Raw genomic sequence first — 19,126 nt, forward strand, 5'->3', positions numbered from 1 at the left:
TTGCCCATAGTAGAAACAGTAAGTTTACAAAAGGGCATAGAATTTCACTTGATGACTAGGGATGGAAGAGGAGTGATATAGGATGTGCTAATTATGAGGGAGGAGGAGAAAAAATGGAGGTAAAAAAAGTAGAGAGTGAAGGAGAGAACAATAGAGATTTGTTGTAAGTGGAGGAAAAGAGAGAAAGAAAGTTGAGGGAAACCAATAAATGAGAGAAAAAAAATTAGAAAATCAAAATCAAATAAAAAGTAGAGAATAAAAAATTTAAAAGAAAAATAAGAGGAAAAAATACAGAAAATAAATAACAGTTTACAAGAACAGAGTCAACATATACTAAACAAACATCTTAGTCTCAAATCATTGATCCACAAAAAAATAAGTTCCTTCAAATAAATTGGTAGAAATAAAAAAATGTAAAGATATATGAATATGAACAAGTACCCAATTAAGGATAGAGGGATAGAGTTCTTTAAGAAGAAAAGAAGAGATGGGGCAGTAGAGAAGTATTTATATCTTCAAGAGGTAAGTGGAGAATATGCAGAGGCAACATAGAATGTTTATAAGTGGGAAGAACAGAACAATAGAATTAAAAGAATTAAAGGAAGAATGAGAGAGAGAGAGAGAGAGAGAGAGAGAGAGAGAGCGCAATAGATTTTGACTGTTGCCAAGAAAAAAGAAGTAGAAACATAGTAAAACAGAGCTGTGAAGGAGTCAATAGAAAGCCAATCCAAAATATAGTAATCAAAAAACTACTTTCAAAAAATGTATATACAAAGCATAAAAAAAAATAGTAACCTTCAAGAAATGCTAAAAACTAAAAAAAAAAAATGAAATAAAAAGCAGAAACAAATATGTATGTGTACAACTATATAATTATCCATCATTTGTCAATTAGGACACCGAAAACAAATCAAAGATAACAAAAACAAAATAGCAAAGTGTTAGCACAAAAAGACCTGGCAGAATCCAAACCTCAGGAATCATCTCAGCTGTTTATTCAGAAAGGGGATCCAGGGATGAAATGGCACCAGTAAACCCACTTTTCTGGTGGAAAATGAGCCACTGAACAAAAAAAGGGACTGGGTTTATACAGGTTATTTTTGAGGGGTGATCTAGTGAGCATATCATTTTGGGCACTCAGTAAACAGGTTTGTGAGTATTTAAAAGTTTGTGTTTACTGGGAAATATCATTACTTGGAGAAGAATGGAGGTTTCTGGGGTCAGCATTCTGTGTTTATCTCTTTCCCTTCAGGGTCCCATTGTACTGTTACTGGGAAAGGATTTATTTGGGGAAGAGTCAGTGCTTTGTCTTCTAGGGACTGTTCTGTCATTGGGAAGGAATGCACTGAGAAAGCTATCAATATATGGCCTTCTTTTTCAATCCCCTTTCTCAGGACTTACTATGTTGAGAGTTTATCATTTTCCATATCTAATACAAAGTAGTCAGTGAGAGTTTTTGCCTACTATCTGTGCCAAACTGCCTTTCTGTTTCTCAGCTTCCTTTCTCAGCAGAATGGTGTGAGGAGCTGTGAAAGATGCTGGCAGCTTAAATTCCTGGGTATTGTCTTTGGGTTCTGTGCAATGAGTTGGTGCAATTGAAGCTCTCAGAGGTAGGGATTTGGCCTGGTATTGTCCCAGGTGTTTTATTATGTTTGAAGTTTTGGGTCATTAATGAATCAACCTACTTCTAAGATTGTATACCACTACTCTCCTCAGGGCACTGCCTTTGGGAAGGCAAAGTCAGTCCTTTACCTGTTCCGCTGTTTGAGGATATTGTGCTTTTTTGCCTTCTCAAGAACTGTTTCTGAGCACTAAATTCAGTCTCTCCCCCACACTCCCTTCAGTTTCTCCCTGCCCTTGATCCTGCATGCTGATGGCTGCCAGTTAAGTGGAGTGGGGGTGGGTCAGAGGCTTTCTCTGGCCTCTCCTATTAGCTCCAGGCAAAATGGTCTCCATGCCAGACATTCTCTATGTCAGAGATTCTCCTGATTTGTTAGCCTCACTTTAGGTCTCTTGGTTGACTTTTGCTACTTTAATGTATTGGTTTCAGCCTGGAACTCATGGATCTAAGCTCCTGATCTGAGTTTGTGTCACTGTCTCAGGAAGGTATTAAAGTTTCCACCTTGGGTTCACCTTACACTGGGGCAAACTGTGACTTTGTATACCAGTTTATTGGGCTGAATAGTCTCTGGGCTGACTCAGGGCAGACTGTCCCTCCTATCCTGGGGTTCCCCATGCCAAGATTTTCCAGAACTTATAGATCTTTTCAGACCTTGTATAATTTTCTCTTCCCACAGGGAGTTCCTCTCCAATTCTGTTCCTTAACCTTGCCTGATGTACCCCAAATGTTCAGGACTTGCAGTCTCTCCGTCCACTGATGAGTATTGGTGGAGTGTTTTTTCCTTTGACTCACCTCTCAGAGAAGTAGTTTTCTCCCTGTTTGAGTCCCTGAATCCCGACTCATGGAGTTGCGAGAAAAGTCACTTCCTGTTAATGCACCACCATCTTGTTTTTCCCCCAATCTATCTAATTTCTATTATTTAGTAGAATAAAATTGGTTGAAAAGCAAGAGAAAGTTTGAAGGGTTTGAAAAAAGTGATCAGAGGAGAGTCAAGAAATAGGAAACAGCAGTCAATGGTAAGAAAAAGAAATAATAAGTTAACTGAAAGTAATGAAAAAAAAATGAGAGGATGAGGGAACAGGAAATTTTGGTTTTTACTGGGGGAAGAGAGGGAAGATGGAAAGATAGAGTTCAGAACCTGAGAATGAATGAACCACCAAATGTAAGATTGAACCAACACAAATACGTATATAATTGTACCTCATCTAAGTCTAATCTAGGTTAAATAATGAATACAAGCAGGAGAGAGCTATTAATGTGTAAGTAAAGTTATATGAATAAATGCATATATATTGTGTGTATATACACATATACCAAACCTATCTGTGCAGTATGAGCAATCACAACCATACAGGCACACTCACCTACACACAAAATTATGCATAATGAAAAAACATGAAAAATAATACAATGAAATCATGTTTGAAAATTTTAGAAAACATTAAAATTTAAAAAGTAAAAAAAATGAGAATATGGAGAAAAAAAAAAGGAAAACAGAAAAAGAAAAAAGCATATCTCAATGAGAGAGGGATTGTTTCTGCTCTGGTGATCAAATCTCTTGGCAGGCATGGATTTTCAGTCTTTGTATTTATTTTTGGCTCTGTATTTTTGGTCACTGTCCTTTGTGTTCCTCAACTAGCTGCCAGCCAGGTGTAGTAGCTCTCAGCTTCTCATCTCCCAATATTAGGTGGGATACACTGGGGAATGCTGATGACTTGTGCTATCCTGTGGTAGGGGTGAGGCAGAGTTCTAGATTGGAGTTTCTGGTTTGGGGGGTTTGGACTTTGGTGCCATTTGGAACTCTGTTGGTGGGTATTTGATATTTGGTTCATTCCCCCTGTTGCTGTGGATCTTCCTATCTCCACTAGGTTTCTGGATCTCTGGGACTTACAGGAAAATCCACTTTTAGGGTACAAGAACTAACCCTCTACAAAGGACTAACCCATCACCTTCCTGAAATGTGAATTACCGGGTATCTGCCCTGGAGTGTAAATGCCTTGCATGGCTATAGTAAGGGTCTTTACCACAGCTCTTTTGGGTGCCAACTATTATAAGCATTTTCTACCTGGGGATGCAGAGGCTGATTGGTTCAGATAAAATGTTCTTTGTGCCTATTTCATCTCTGGTTTAAGTACCCTTTGGGAATTTTTTCCTAGGCTGTTGGTAACCTCCTTTACGAGTTCCCATTCTGTGACTGGCTTTCTGTGCCACACAGGGGTTAGGGGGGCATTTTTAGCCCAGGTATGGATTTGTTTTCACTGAGACTCTTACTCCACCGTTACTGTATCGGTTAAAACAACTTTCCTCTGTAAACCATAGATTACCCCAGGTTGATTTTTCATTATTTTTTAATTTCTTTCTTCGACAGCCACACATGTCTTTTGGTCTCTTTTGGTCTCTTTGGTGAGCACTCCTGGTTTCATTCTGCTGGTGGCAGGACTTGGTGTGTTTCTAAGGCATTATTTCTTATGTTCAAATTACTGACTGTAGTTCTATGGCTTTTTTTTATGGTTCAGTATTGTATTTCAGTGAAGTTCTTTTGTTACTGGCCTCACTGAGGAACAGTCTTCCTGCTTTGTAAATCTGGTGTTGAGGAGTTGCTGGGTCTGCATCCTCTCTCCACCATCTTCTGAAGCTATATTTTACATTTCATTTTAAAATTAAACTTTTTTATTCTGTTGTTCCCTTTGTATTGCAGATGTCCTAAAGTTAAGAACTAGCTTTTGCTCACTGTTTTCCGCTTTGAATTCTGGCTTGTATGAAACCATCAGTAAGCCGTTGTAACTTGATTGAAAAAATCAGAAGGAATTCTTTCACTTCATGTGGGATAATAATTTGAGCTCATACACATAGAAATTGTTGAAAACACTTCCAAGAGGGAAAGGTTTGGTTGTGTGTTGTTATGTCTGCCTTTCTTTCTTGCATCCTTTTGTGTCTGCCTTTTTTCTGACTGGATTTTATATGGCTCTTAAAGTTATGAGACTGTTGATTATTTATGGGCTTTGAATGCAATCGTATTTAATTCATAGTCCATTGGTGCACTATCTTGTCTTAAGGTTTAAAAATAATTTTCTTTTCTAGAAATACCATTTGCATTCACCGAACATTGTGAGGTATGATAGTTTGTGCAATAGGTGCAATTATCCTGACTACTGGTATATGGAAGTACAATTATCTTGGGTCTTTAGCATTGTTCAGAAGAATGGATGACTGTATATAATTATGACCAGGTGTGCTGAATTACATTAGCACTCTTTTCCAGATCTGTGCATTATATGTGAAGGCATCTGTCTCATTGCACTCCCTTGGAAATTACTGTCAGATCCTTCACATATTATATTTTCTTGACATTTAAGTTATCCTAAAATGAATTTCATGTTTTTAACAGTATTTTATGTGCATATCATGGTATCATTTGATAGTTTTCCCAACTCTTTTCATATTCTTTGAAAACATCAAAATCTACTTGCTTGATAAATTTTGTTAAACATAATAAAACTTTGGATTAAATAACTGATAAAGGTACAGAATAAAAAATACTTTCCATGTGGCTTCTCAGATTGTTTCACAATGAAAAACCAACTTGAGATTTCTTTCTAAAGTTTCCATTAGGAATGTAATAATGTCTCAGTTTGGATCTTAATTTAATCTTACTGTGTGGTTGTGTTCAGTAAATAGTCACTTAGGATTAAATTTTCATTTATTCTTTGGAAGGCTATGGGTATTTTCCCCCCACAGAGCTACTAATACTGTCCAGCTAATGAAACACTTCACAGTCAAAACTGACTAATTAAGAATAATTATTACATGAGTTAATTTTTCAAAACTGTTTGGAAAACACATGTAGGATTTAATCACGTACTCAGTGTAAACAATTTTATATCATATCATTTATTCTTATTTTTATCATTTAACAATAGAAAAATGTATATTAACAAAAGCATAAGATTTTAACATTCTGATATAGTTGAGCCTCTGATACAAAGAGATTAAAACAATGGTTTTATTCATCATTAAAGAATCCATGAATGAGGACAGCAACTATTACAATGTACAAGCTCTGGTTAGAAAGATATCAGACGAAGTCACATTTTCACCATTGTCTTGTTATGGGGCACAACTTAAGAACAGACCAATCACCACTCTCCAAATTTAAGAGTTTTTATTAAGCTGGCTGACTGTCTCACACAATGCTGCAAAAATGGCTGTTGGGAGAACAGCCCAGACCATAGGATTTAGGGGTTCTTATACCAAAAATCACATCAATCATAAGTGTCTGTTGCTATGATTTGAAATTACAAACTAACATCATGAGATCATCAACAGTGTGGGAAGTGGGTCAAAACGAACCTTACATCGGTACAAACTAAAGAATGGTTACTAACATCCACACAATCACCATTCACATGGTACATTGTTTAGGAGCAATAGGAATCAAAAAAGAGCAATTTTTTTATTACATAAGAATTGTCATTTTGTATTGATAAACATGTCACACTAAGTAACTGATGATGGGTACAGAGGCAGGGTGTTCCCATGGGAGAAGCTTATTTCCTACATAACATGGAGTCTCAGAGCAAAATGGAGTCTGTTTAGTCATTTCCCTTAGAGTCTGGCCTATAACAATCTCATGGAGCCAGATCTGTCAGCCCATCACATTCTGATAACCTAATGCATAATTAGCAGTATAAGATATATGAGAATTTTGTATTTGACATTTTTTTCTTCCTCCATCTTCTCTAGCTGTAAGCACAAAATGTACCTGGAAAGACTGCCAAACACCAGCATCATCATCCCATTCCATAATGAAGGTTGGACTTCACTCCTGAGAACCATACACAGTATAATTAACCGAACCCCCGAGAGTCTGATAGCCGAAATCATTCTGGTAGATGACTTCAGTGATAGAGGTAAGATGCAGTTGATAACATTTTATCTGACGTTGTTATCACCCACATAATCAGTAAGTGCTTTTTTTAAAAAGGCAGATAATGAATTTCTTTCCGGTTCCAGTTTAAAGGTATTTATGAAGTTTTATTTGTGTTATGATTTCAGAAAATGTAAACCAATGGTGAAAGAAACAATGAGAAGCTATTGGTGTTATTTGGGAACTATAAAATGTTTGCCTAACATTTCTGATGTAAAATAGGCAGATATTGACAAAATGCCTTGAATTCTACTTTTAGCTTCAGGATGAACATTGCAAAATGTATTATTGTAAGTTCATATGAATGGTGAAATATCCAAGCAGAACTAGAAAACCTGTTCCTATTCTAAAAAGTATATCTACTATTTACCAGTATGACACATTCTCCAAGCTGTGCTTGTGTTTTTTCATAAATATTAAAAATTATAAGACACAAGAACATATTTTCATTTGGTAAGTGTAACTATTTTATCATATCATCATATCTGAACAATAACAAAGTGATCTGTTGTAAAAATGTATTAGGAAATTTGACATGTTTTAGTATTTTTATTATTTTCATAACATATAATTTTGTTAATAGCATGAGGGAATAAAGTTATAGAATGTTTCCTAATAGTAGAACTTCACAAATCATATTTGGTCTAAATAAGGGCAGTAAGTCCCTATTTTTTGGCTTGTGTGAGAAGAGCGGAGGAAGTTTTTCTAATGATTTTCACCTCTTTGTGAGTATAATTTTCTCTCTTATAGTTCATTCATAAAGGAGTCTGCTGAACTCTATATCTGAGAATGACAAAAAAATTTGTTTGAATATTATTCTTATGCCTCAGAAGAGAATACATCTTGAAAGCACATAGGCTAATTAAAGTTCTAGAAATCTCATTTGTGACAAAGTATTATTTTCTCATGTTATTCAAAATCTTTGTAAAAGTTGAACTGCTAAGTGTGTTCATACTGAAGAATCTTTAACAGAGTACCAGTTTTCAAATTTATTTTCAGTATTTATTCAGGGGTAACCCAACATCAATAACTGTTAGAATTTACATGACAAAAGTTTGATTGTTCAACATTATTATTTTACAGTGTAAACTACCAACCTGGTCCTTTAGACTTGATTTTAAAGAGGATTTTGCTTTGTACAGCTTAGGTGAATAGGCATTCAATCCTATCTAAGAATAAGAGCCAGTATCTCAAACAGAAATTTTCAGAGATTTCAAATACCAGTTTAAATAACACATTCTTTTCATTTGCTTGTACTTGAAGCTTCATCTTCAAAGCAGCCATTACTACCTTAATTGAAAAAAGACAATGTATCAACAAAGCTAAAGCTGTTTATTAAAAGTGAAATAAAGAATAAAGATCTTAGACTGCAGATCACCAACAGTGATTGGTACCAGGAAGTATAAATCACTGTGTCTTTGGATAATTTTCTGCATAGTAAACTATTTATTATAGCAGAATTTTGAACCGAGGGTACTGATGAGAGCTCAGTAGTATTTTGGTAGCAGAAAATTGTGGTTTGTAAAGCATTTTTTTTTTCTGAGTATTTCTCAGAGGGATTTTTCAATTGAAAGTGTGTACAGGAGAAAGTATGGCACTTACATTTTCTTGGATTCAAATCACAATCCTTTTTGGTACAGTAACAACTTTGATGAACCATCTTTCTGTAGGTACTGTTACCTGGGAAGTAAGTAGACTGTCAATGTAATTCACATTAGTGAAGAATAACAGCAGAAAATGGATTATTTGGTATAGTAATGATAATTTTTTACTTTCTTATTGGAATTTTTTTAAGTTTAATCACTATTTTAATGCTTTGGTAAAGTTTTAATTTAGATATTCTATTTCAATTAGCCAGTAAGTTGAGAGTATTATTTTATAATCAAATGTGAATTTTGAAAGAAGATGCAAAAAGACTTCAATAATCTTTTATGATACATTGCAATTTTATCTTGTGAAGTAGGAAAGAGTCTCCTTCCTAATTTTCATTTTGGATTGTAAGATCTCATTTAATAAAAGTAGTTGGTATGTCTTAGGGCTTGTGTGGACCTGAGGAGCATCACTACTGCTTTCTGAATTATGGGAAAATAAAAAGAATTAACATAATGGACATGGTCATAGTCCCACTATCTACTATTAGCCATGTAACACTGGGTAAAGTAACTTCTCACAGTCTTAGTTTTTTTATCAAATCAGGGAGAAAGAGAGTGACTCCTTGTAGAGAAGCAATAGTGAAGTGTTATCATAGAGCCAAGTGCACTGAACACCACACAGGAGAGTAACTGCTCTCAGCTATGATTTCTGCCCCCAAATACTCCCCTATTATTATAGTATAAAGGATCACTATGCTTTTTTGAGGAGTATCTTTTGATTCCATGAAATCTACTCAAGAATCTTCCTACCTACCTATGTACCTATCTCATTTAAAGGACACGTGAGTAGAATGAATCAGCATAACTTTCTGATGTTCATGTATAAATACATGACCAGTGAAACTCCACATCATGTGCAACCACAAGAATGAGATCCTAATTAGAACAAGTTGTATTCCACGTGTGTGTAATATGTCAAAACACACTCAACTGTCATGCACACCTGAAAAGAATGACAAAAAATAAAGGACATGTGACGACTAACCATGGTAATTCAAAATATATTGGAGAAATTAGGATTGCTTTAGTGCTAAAAGAAATTTCCAAAATGACCAATATGTTTTACAAACATTGAAATAAAATTAAATTCTAAGAACTTAATCAGAAAAGAGATCATGCTCTCTACTTCAGTTATCTTAAGTGGCCTTAGATGAGTGCTCAGCAGAATCCTTCTCAATATTATTTTCATATCACAGGAGGACATATCCCAGGCACCTCTTGTTTACAGGGCATCTAAGAGAAATTCCTTCTACTCTTTTTTATTCTGAGATATCTGTATTACAGGGCTATTAATATTCTAATTAACTTGTGCTTTTTTTTCCTTTGGATAAGCCTGGAAATCACAACCTTGTAATGCATAATGTTCTTTTTAACCAGCTATTTAAAAATCAGATTAAGTAGCCTAGACAAATTTAAAGTTAAAGAAGATCCAGGGATTCTGTTGACTTTCTTTAAGAAATTATTTCTGAAGTATTACACTTGAAGTTTATTTTGAGAAATACATTGCAATCCCAATTCTGTTCAGTATGCAACTTAACGCCTTTGCATTATACCTCTGCCAGATGTTGGGCAATGTTCTTCTGCCAAAGGCAATACAATTTTAATGATACTTAATCAAATATTTCTACCTTGTATTTTCTGTCCTCCAGGTCAACAGACTGGCTACACACAACATAAATTGGAAAGCCAATGGTTTAGCCATGCTATTAGCACAAATATAATCATTTGGAATCCCTATTTCTGACAAAGCCAAGTATTGTCATAATTAGCAAATTCTGTAATAAAGAAAAAGACTAAAACATTTTATATTTATACAATAATTCTGAATTATTATGGTAATATTTTTAAATCTGCCTCAATAGTATTGACATAGTACTCCAAAGTTTTTTCTTCTTAAAGTCAATATTCCATCCAGTGGTTTTCATTTGGGATATTTTTTATAAAGAAAGCTGGGTAAACAACATATTGTTTTAGCTTCAGAAAATAAGCCTACCATCTCTAAAAATATGAACTAGAGGCCTGCAAGTAAGTTTTCAACAGCCACTCCCTCTTAGCTGTTTGAAGCTTACCAAAGTAAGTGAATGTGGGACTTTTTTTCCAGTAAGCTCTCAGAAATATAGTTAACAACTTAACTTGAGGCCTATAACACGACTTCTTGATGACTTTAAAGCAGGACTAATCCCAGGCTTATCTCTAAATTCCAGGCAACCCTAACAGCATCCACATGGAAACTGTTGAAATGTGTGAAATAAGCTAAGGCTTAACCTCAGAGATAGGGTATATTTGAACCTGACAATTCTCTAAACTCTGTATGCTTAGATGAATGCAGGTCCAAATTGAGGATCGTCACAGGAGAGTTGCTGACATACTTCCCTTACTGTAATGCACATATGGAGGTTCACTGCAACTATACACCTAGGCACACACACACAATCACAGGCACACATTCATTTATGCTTGTCTCAAATTTTTTGGTTAAACAACAACAACAACAAACCAAGTTGAACATTTGAGTTTCACAACAAATCAAGTTGACCATTTGAGTTCTTCTGCATGTGCTAGCTGGAGGGATACATCAGAGGTTTGAACTATCCTCCCAAGATGACAATGCCAGCAAGTTTTAAGAATCCAACTTCTTTTCCTCCCATGGCAGAGTCTCACTTCTCAATATGTAGTTCATGGACTAGCAGCCTCTTGCTCATCTTGAACTTTCTTAGCAATACAAGGTCTCAGGATTCATTCAGATAAATTAGAATCTTCATTTCAACAAGGTCTATTTTTACATGAATTGAAGTGTGAAACACCATAGTGTTGTTTCAAAATTGAGGTTGAAGCTCAGTGATAATAAGGATGCATAAATAGCATAACTTCAAATAAATCTTCTGCTATATATGTTCTTAAGAAATACATTTTTCCTATTTATTCATATTGTTTAATACATAATTAACATTGGGTTTGTAAATTTATAAAGAACCTCTCTACTATTTTATGCGACATTTTCACATTCTCCTAGACATTGACTTTACTTTCTTGTGGATGTATTTTATAGCATTTTATGTTTAATTTCAGGTTAAATTCCATTGTCCCTTCCCTTGCTAATTTTCCTTATTTGTTATATAAATAACATCTTACAGCATTTTGTCTAGTTTTTGAATCAGTCAATATTTTTGTATGCCTACTTCAGAAAGAGAAAATGTTATATGCATATAGATTTTTATATACATATAAAATATATGAATATATACATATATGTATATCTATACATATGTGCAGTATTATATATAGAGAATATAAATGTGCAATTTCTATAAAGATCCATATTACTATAAAAAAATAGTAGACTCTTCACATGGTTGAAAGTGTTTATAAATCTCTAAAATAGTAGGAATATTTTTAAATCATTTCACAAATGATAATGACGAGTCCTGAATTTCAATTTCTGTTTTATACCAAGTGTACATTAAGGAAAGTTTCCATACGCAGACAAATCAGTTAGCACAAGTTTTACAACTGTTCAAAGTTGGAAGATATCATCAATGTGAAAAGGTTGTAAAATAGATGAAGAATGGTAGTGCATTTCTATTTTATATGATAAAATACTAACACTAAAGTGCATATAAAGATTCTGAGATGACAGTCGACAAAAATGTTTTAGTGCTGGTGTTCCATCAGATACTCCACTAGACCATGAGACAAGCAATTTTTATGGCTCAGATTTATGGAGAGTTAGTCACTCTTGGAATTGTTTAGATTTAATATTCATATTTAAAATTGTGAAGATAATTGTATTTTGAAAGTAAAATACAGTATCAAGCTCACTGTTCATAAGTTGCAGAAACTAAGCAAAAATAAAATATAACTTCATACTTTTCTGTTCAGAAATTCTGCATCATCTGCCAAAGAATTGGAAAAAAGGAGCTATTCTGATTTCTGATGTTGTTTGCAGATTGTGTTCCATAATTGTGGAATGTATGGATGGTTTTAATAAAACAGTTCCAAAAGAGCAATTAGTTTACATTTGTGGTTATAAGGAATGTAAGACATTGAGTGGCACTGTTTTCTGTGGTCATAAATACAAATGTAAATAATAAGAGACTCTCAAGTTCAGAAGGAAATGAGCCTATAATGTTTACAGGAGGAAAAATTTAGGAAGTTACAAATATAAAATCAACTCTTAAAAATTATTTTGGTACTTATAAAATACATGTATTGCCTATCAGTGACAGAATCTGTTCTTGAGTAGAATCTGAGTCAGAAGGCAAGCTCTTTGGGAGTGTTTTTCCCTTGTCCTTTTAAATTAAACATCCAATCTCATATATGTAAATGTCCACATAAAAAAACAAATGTACTGCTGGGTTAGGCACAGTGGCACAAACCTGTGATTCCACCAACTCTGGAGGCTGAGGCAGGAGGATTGTAAATTCCAGTCTCAGCAACATAGCGAGCAGCAACTTAGTGAAACCCAGTATAAAAATTTAAAAAATAAAAAGGACTAGGGCTATAACTCAGTGGTAAAGAACCTTTGGTTCAATCCCCAGTACAAAAAAAACAAGTGTATCTAACAAAAACAATATGCTATATATATCCTTGTTGAGCCTTATTTACCATTGACTTTATATTTAGAGTAGCATTTTATTATCTCCTTTTTCTTCGAAAGTGAAAATGTGAATAACCTCACATTTTGGGGAATATAACTGAGCATTACACACACTCATAATTTTATGATACTACTACATGATTTATTTATTATAGTGAAAACCTATTTTAACTAGGTGTGCATTTTGAATATAGGATAAAGGGTCTTGAGTCATTATAAATGTATGAATTGTTTTATGGGTTTGCCTTTATAACGCTGGCATTAGTAGTCAGAACACTGAAAATGTTCAGTTCTAATATTCTATTGTAGTCTTAAGGAAAGTAATTATATATCTCAATGAGCCAAAATCATTTTCAGTGTTAGTTATTTTAGGTTTTATATTTAATTCACATAAATACATTTGGTGAAACTGCCATGTGAATGACATATTTTTATACAGCTAGTTTTAACAGAAACTGTTAAAGCACCAATAGGCTACATCTAGGCTACTTTTGAACATACATATAAGCATTCTGGAAAATATGGGAGAGAGTGAAGTAATACAATGGAAAGACACAGCTTAAGTTTCATTTTCTAGCATATATTAGATTACATGTTAGATATCACATAGAGTATTAGGACCAATTGCACACTTAGAAATTTTATTATTGTTTTCTTTTCCTTTGCCATTTAAAAAGCATAACGTGTATTTAAAATAATGAAATAAACAAATGTACATCATCAAACTGTTGTTTTTATAATGCCCATATGGAAAAAAATTTTCTGATGTTAGATAATTGGGGAGAATATAAATATTAATTTGCCTTATGGATAGCTTTTAAGGTATTTTTTATACATTTGATTTTGAAGAGATGATAAATTTTATCTTACTTTCCTAACTAGCATTTTTTTCCTTTTGTAGTTCTGTTGTTTTCTTAAATATTAGTTTGAATTGTATGAGATTCTGTCTTTTCTAGGATGTTGATGGATGACTTTGACAATTCCAAATATTTTTGAACTTTAAAAAAGCATCTTTAAATTTGTCTATCTTTGGATCAAAAATTTATCCTGGGCTCATGTTTTAAACTGATACTTGTAGAGATAGAGAGAGGTGTCAGGTGGTGGATAAGCTGATCTGGCTTTCCAGTTGCTTTTTCTGGAGGAAAATTCTACATGGTTGAATTAATATGGCATAGAAGGAAATGCTTCTTCTATTTTTTTTTTTTAAAGCAAAACTGTTACAACTCACCACCAATGTCACAGAGGCATGACTTCCTCAAGAAAAATAAATTGTGCAATTCATTTTATGGCAGATTAAATCCCATTTATTTTCTTTGCAGACAGCTGTTTTGAATAGGATGTCACTTGTGTGAAACCATTTTATGGATGTTGGGCTTCAGATCTTGGGCAGGCATAACTTTCTCTGATGAAATAAAAGGTTATGTTTTATGATTATTCCTCCTGTCAGCAAACCTAAGCTTGTGAGCTTTAATAATACAGTTCCCAGTATTTCAAACAGCTCTTTTGATGTCTAAATACCCATCTGCTCTTAATTTTTTAAAAAAATTATTGCATTGACATTTGTAAAAAAATAAAAGTCATCGCAAACGTTTCTTCCTTTATCCTGAATTATAGCATTTTATTTGAAAGTTATTGAACTCTCTATTTGATATTTTTTGATAAATTGACAAATTTTGAACATCAAATTAATCAATTTTATGTTTTAATAAAATTCTCCTAATGATAAATATTTCATGATAACCAAGGAACGATTCCATAGGAGAATGATAGTATCTTTGAAATCAGGAATGTGTAGATGATGTGGTGTATTTGTAATGTTTTATAGATGAGGAGAGACTCAGAAAGGCAAAGTCCTAGATCACACATTGGGTCAATTTTATATCCTAAGATAAATGTTAGTCTAAATTAAAATGTATAGTCTTTATACATAGATACGCAAGGTTCCTATTCTCTGTAGTTTTCTTGGGCATTTAATTTCTGAGAAACTGGAACAATTCCGATAGCTATCTTTAATTTAATAAAATTGTACTACAATCATATATACACTCTAGATAATTAGATCTAATTTATTATCCATTTTTGCCTTAGGATCAGGACAATAATAGAAACGAGAATTTCACTGTGTGTATACACATGCTTTGGAATAGGGGAATCATGAGAATGGTAATGACTTGAACATTAAAATTGTAGTATACACTATGGCCTTCCAGGGCTGCAGGGGGCCAATCAGAAACTTCCTCCTGGTGGAAACAGTGTTTCTAACAGTCTGAAAAGCTCTCAGAGTAATAAAATGGGTCATAAAACAGACTTAAACATGTTTCCTGCTGCTTCACAGGCTGATGTAAAGTAAAATTGATTGAAGCACATGAATGGATTTGGGGTTGGACCCTTGGCAATCTGATTCTGTGTTTATTCTGGATAAAGTGGTAGCCTAAAAAGGCTGCTTTGCTTCACCCAAACCAAGATATTGCTGAGAATTTCCAGGACTTTGATGGTGCAGTGTTCCACTGTAACAGAGTCCAGAAGTTGGGGGTTATTCTGGGCCAGAGGACTGAGCTGGGAGAAGAGGTAGATGGAGTGACCTGGCAAATACCTAGTACTGGAGTAAACACAAATTAGGTAGATATTCTTTATTTTTTTCTTTTTCTTCCTTTTCCTCCTAAAATGCAGAAGTAGTCTATATTGAATTTATTATTTTTATTTTTCATTTATTTGTAAACTGCTAGTGGTTCAGAAAACCTTGACCCCAATTTCATAGCTCTGTAAAGAACTGCTATATGCTAGCAATTGAGAAGCCATGACAAAATCACATCCAATTGTATGTCTTGAATAAAAACTAGCTCTGTATCTTATAATTTTGACTTTCACATATTATATTTCTACTTCCAACTTAATAGAGACACATTTGGGGTTTGAAATAAAATTTAAGCAATTGATTCTCTTCAGTACTGAGTATTATAAAAATATAGACCAATGGACTAGGTAGCAGTGTAGTGAGTAATTTCGAGCCTAGGTGTTAGAGACCAGGTTATAGATTAAGGCCCAAGAATTTATTTGTTTGGTCGCCCTCTCAGGTTTGTTAGGTTTTAGTCAAACCTTGTCCCAGCAGGTGGTATGACTTCAAGCTCAGATTCTCTTAGAATCAGGGCCTCTGACCTAAGAGTAGTGACCTCAATATGTAATATCCCATCAAACTGCCACATGAATCACAGGGACAGAGGGTATTGCTTCCCCGGGCCACTCCTATAAACAGGTAGGATTCCTCCCAATTGCACGACACTAAGCAGCTTATGTATACCCACTAAGTAAGAGTGTGTCCCACTTTTTCATAAAAAGGAGACATATACAGGGAATAGATTTCCACTGTAACAGTACAAGCTTAGGATGTTGTATATACTCTACTGAGTATATACACTGTTGGACTGTAGTACTAATAAATAAGTCCACTTTATAATTACTACCTTGTAATGCTACCAAGGTATACAGCACCTAGGAAACTATTTTCATCTACAGTGGCATGATGAATTTTGAAAGGATCATGTAATGCTATGTTTATATTAAAAATGACAAAGGAATCCCTGCTAACTCTTTTTAAATTTCTTGGGTACAGATGACTTGTTCCTCTACATGAACAGTATTATAGTTCAGTTGTGATAAGGCCACATGTACTAGGGACCAGAGAACTGGTGAATGATTCCTAAACTTGAATCACTAAGCACAGGGGAATTGTGAAGTAGGCTCAGGGTAGGACGGGAAAGGGAGGGACTAAAATAAGTGTAAGACCTTTGCACTTGGCTTACCCTACTTCAGAACTGTTTGTTCCTCTGCTTTTATTAGAAATTGTAATACATTATTAGTAGGTAGAATTTGAAAGAGAATTTGAAAGAGAATAGCAATGAGTACTTTCAGTTAAGATGCAACTCCAGAATATTAGATCACCATAGAAAAGAAGGCAAGTTTAATGGGTGAAATAGAGTAGCTCAAGTCCAGGTATGGAGGACAGGAACTGCTTGTGGGCTAGCAGTAATCACATGCAGGTCCTGCATAGAAGCTTGCACTGAGTGAGTATCTTTAGCCTGGTGCCTAATTTGCTTTCTTCATCTCTCCTTGTGATTTAAAAAAAGTGAAGAAAACACACTTTCTCAGCTTAATATGTTAATACCTGATGGTGGACAAATAGTGTGAAGAAGAGCACAACAGATAAATGTATAATGGCAAGCATACGTTTCACGTTTCAGAAATGTGAGTCACCTAATCTATCTAAAACTTGCCTTTATTTCAAAATTTAAAAGGTAATCAATTTTGTTAATTTTAGGGTGACTTTTAATTTATACTATAATTTTTTAATATGGTATGGTTAACTCACAGCCCTCACCATTGTAAGTCATGAGTGTTTCTAATGATTATAGGTAGATTTGATAATAGAGATAAGATCTTACCAAACATTGTATTATGTCCTCGGCTCTTGTGTTCTTGCTTGAGAGGATTTCAAGAAGACATGTCACTTCATAAAAATGTAGCTAAGTTTATTGGAAGGAAAAGAAACAGGGGGAAAAGACACTCTTAAGTAAAGGGTAGGTCCTCTCAAAGAGAAGGAAGACAACTTAATTCTTTGTGTCCCAGGTTTTATTCAGGTAGGAGGGAGATTGTTAGAAGGTCCTGCCCAAGCATCACTTCTTTGTTCTGAATTGATGGACCACATTAGCTGACAACCTAAAGGCAACTCTTGGTCATCTTGGTCTGACTGACAGGTCCTAATTGTCATTGGTTTTACAATTACAATGGACTCCATCTTAGTCATCCTGCTTTCCTAGGTCTGGGACTCTGTTCTGTGTTGTTCGTGCAGGGTCTTGCTTAGATTTCTGGGCAATTAGCCCCTTTTGAGCCTAATTCTTTATATTCTCCTAAATTTATCCATTTTCTGCCTGTTGAAAGAGGAATAGTTTATAGGGCTGAGATCAAGCAAGGGTCCAGAAATAGCAATCTTATCAGACTGCAGGAGCCACTGAAGCAGGGCTGTTCATTAACTGATTTGCTGTGAACTAAGTATTTTCTTACTCCTGATCCACTGTTTATGTCTAACTGCTACCTAACATAGTGAAGGCCCTCTTCTAAGAAATTACAGGTTATCACTGGTAACAAATATAGCAAATAGCCTTTTCAAAATTTTAAATCTACTTTCTTCTTTAGGACAAAGGAAACTACAGGGTAACTAAGGCCCAGTGTGTAATCAAAACAGTTGTTACAGTACCTCCATTGATGTTGAGGTGCTTACCTGCTAAGATTAAAAAATGCTTATGTATTCTGATTCTATGCTTGGACTATTAATTGCACTTAGACAATTATTATTTTCCAAGATAGTGCATAATAAATACTACCAGCATTTCCTCTCTCTCTCTCTTTTTTTTTAATGTTGCAAATGGGATCAGTTCTCTTTCATTCATGAATTAGAGAAACATAAAAGGGATATGGTGTTTGGGGAAGAGATCCTTGGAAATGGTTCCATTCTAACAATCGAATAGACATGTCACATGACTCTCTTTCCTCATCTGCAGTGAGTGGTGGTGGTTCAAACAGGTTATGTGAGCATCAACCTAGGTTAAAATCCTGGCTTTACCTTTTCCAGCTATGGGACCACAAACAAGTTTTTATCTTGCTTTCCATACATTCCTTGGGAATCTGAAGTTCTTCACATAAAGCAACTAGAACTGAGTTTGATGCAATGTAAGCATTCAATACAATTTGGTCATTATTGTTCTTGCTTTAAAAAGCTAGAATTGAACTAGGTAGCAATCTAAGAATTGTTGAAGACAATTCTTCACACTTGGATTATAAAACACTTTCTTCAAATATATTCATTTCTTTCCTTATTTGTCTATAATGGCTGCAGTATGGTGGTGGTAAGCTTTAAAACTAGCATATTAAAAAAATGGCTTAATTATGGAACCCAACAGGCTCTTCATGTAAGAATTTAATATTTAACAGCATAAGTAAATAATATATAATTTTGTTTATTCACTTTAATTAAATAATGTTATTAGATAAATTAAGTCAATTTATTTAGCTTAATAATTTGATACAGAACTTCTCTGCTTCCTTTTGCCTGGCTTTCATCCTTCCTTCTTAACTGGGCTTGTTTTCCTATCATTCATCTTTGGATTTAACCATTCTACAAGGTATAAATAATTCAAACATTAAATTGTACACAATAAATTATACAGTTTTATCTTTCAATTTAAAAATAAATCAAAAGAATTTCTTTAAGACTCCTGCATGAAAAATACATTCAGCTCATTTTCCCTGAACACTCACATTTCAGGTTATGTCAT

At 34.3% G+C, this 19,126-nt stretch overlaps 1 protein-coding gene across 1 annotated transcript in view; it reads left to right on the top strand.

The window, feature by feature from the left end:
• Galntl6 (polypeptide N-acetylgalactosaminyltransferase like 6) overlaps positions 1 to 19,126 on the top strand; it is a 1,064,176-nt gene that overhangs the window by 481,459 nt on the left and 563,591 nt on the right. Inside the window, exon 5 of the mRNA XM_047550007.1 lies at positions 6,365 to 6,531. Coding sequence (XP_047405963.1) covers positions 6,365 to 6,531 — 167 coding nt within the window. The remainder of the gene's footprint in view (positions 1 to 6,364; positions 6,532 to 19,126) is intronic.

The sequence above is a fragment of the Sciurus carolinensis genome, chromosome 4 (assembly GCF_902686445.1).
Source record: "Sciurus carolinensis chromosome 4, mSciCar1.2, whole genome shotgun sequence".
NCBI lineage: Eukaryota > Metazoa > Chordata > Mammalia > Rodentia > Sciuridae > Sciurus > Sciurus carolinensis.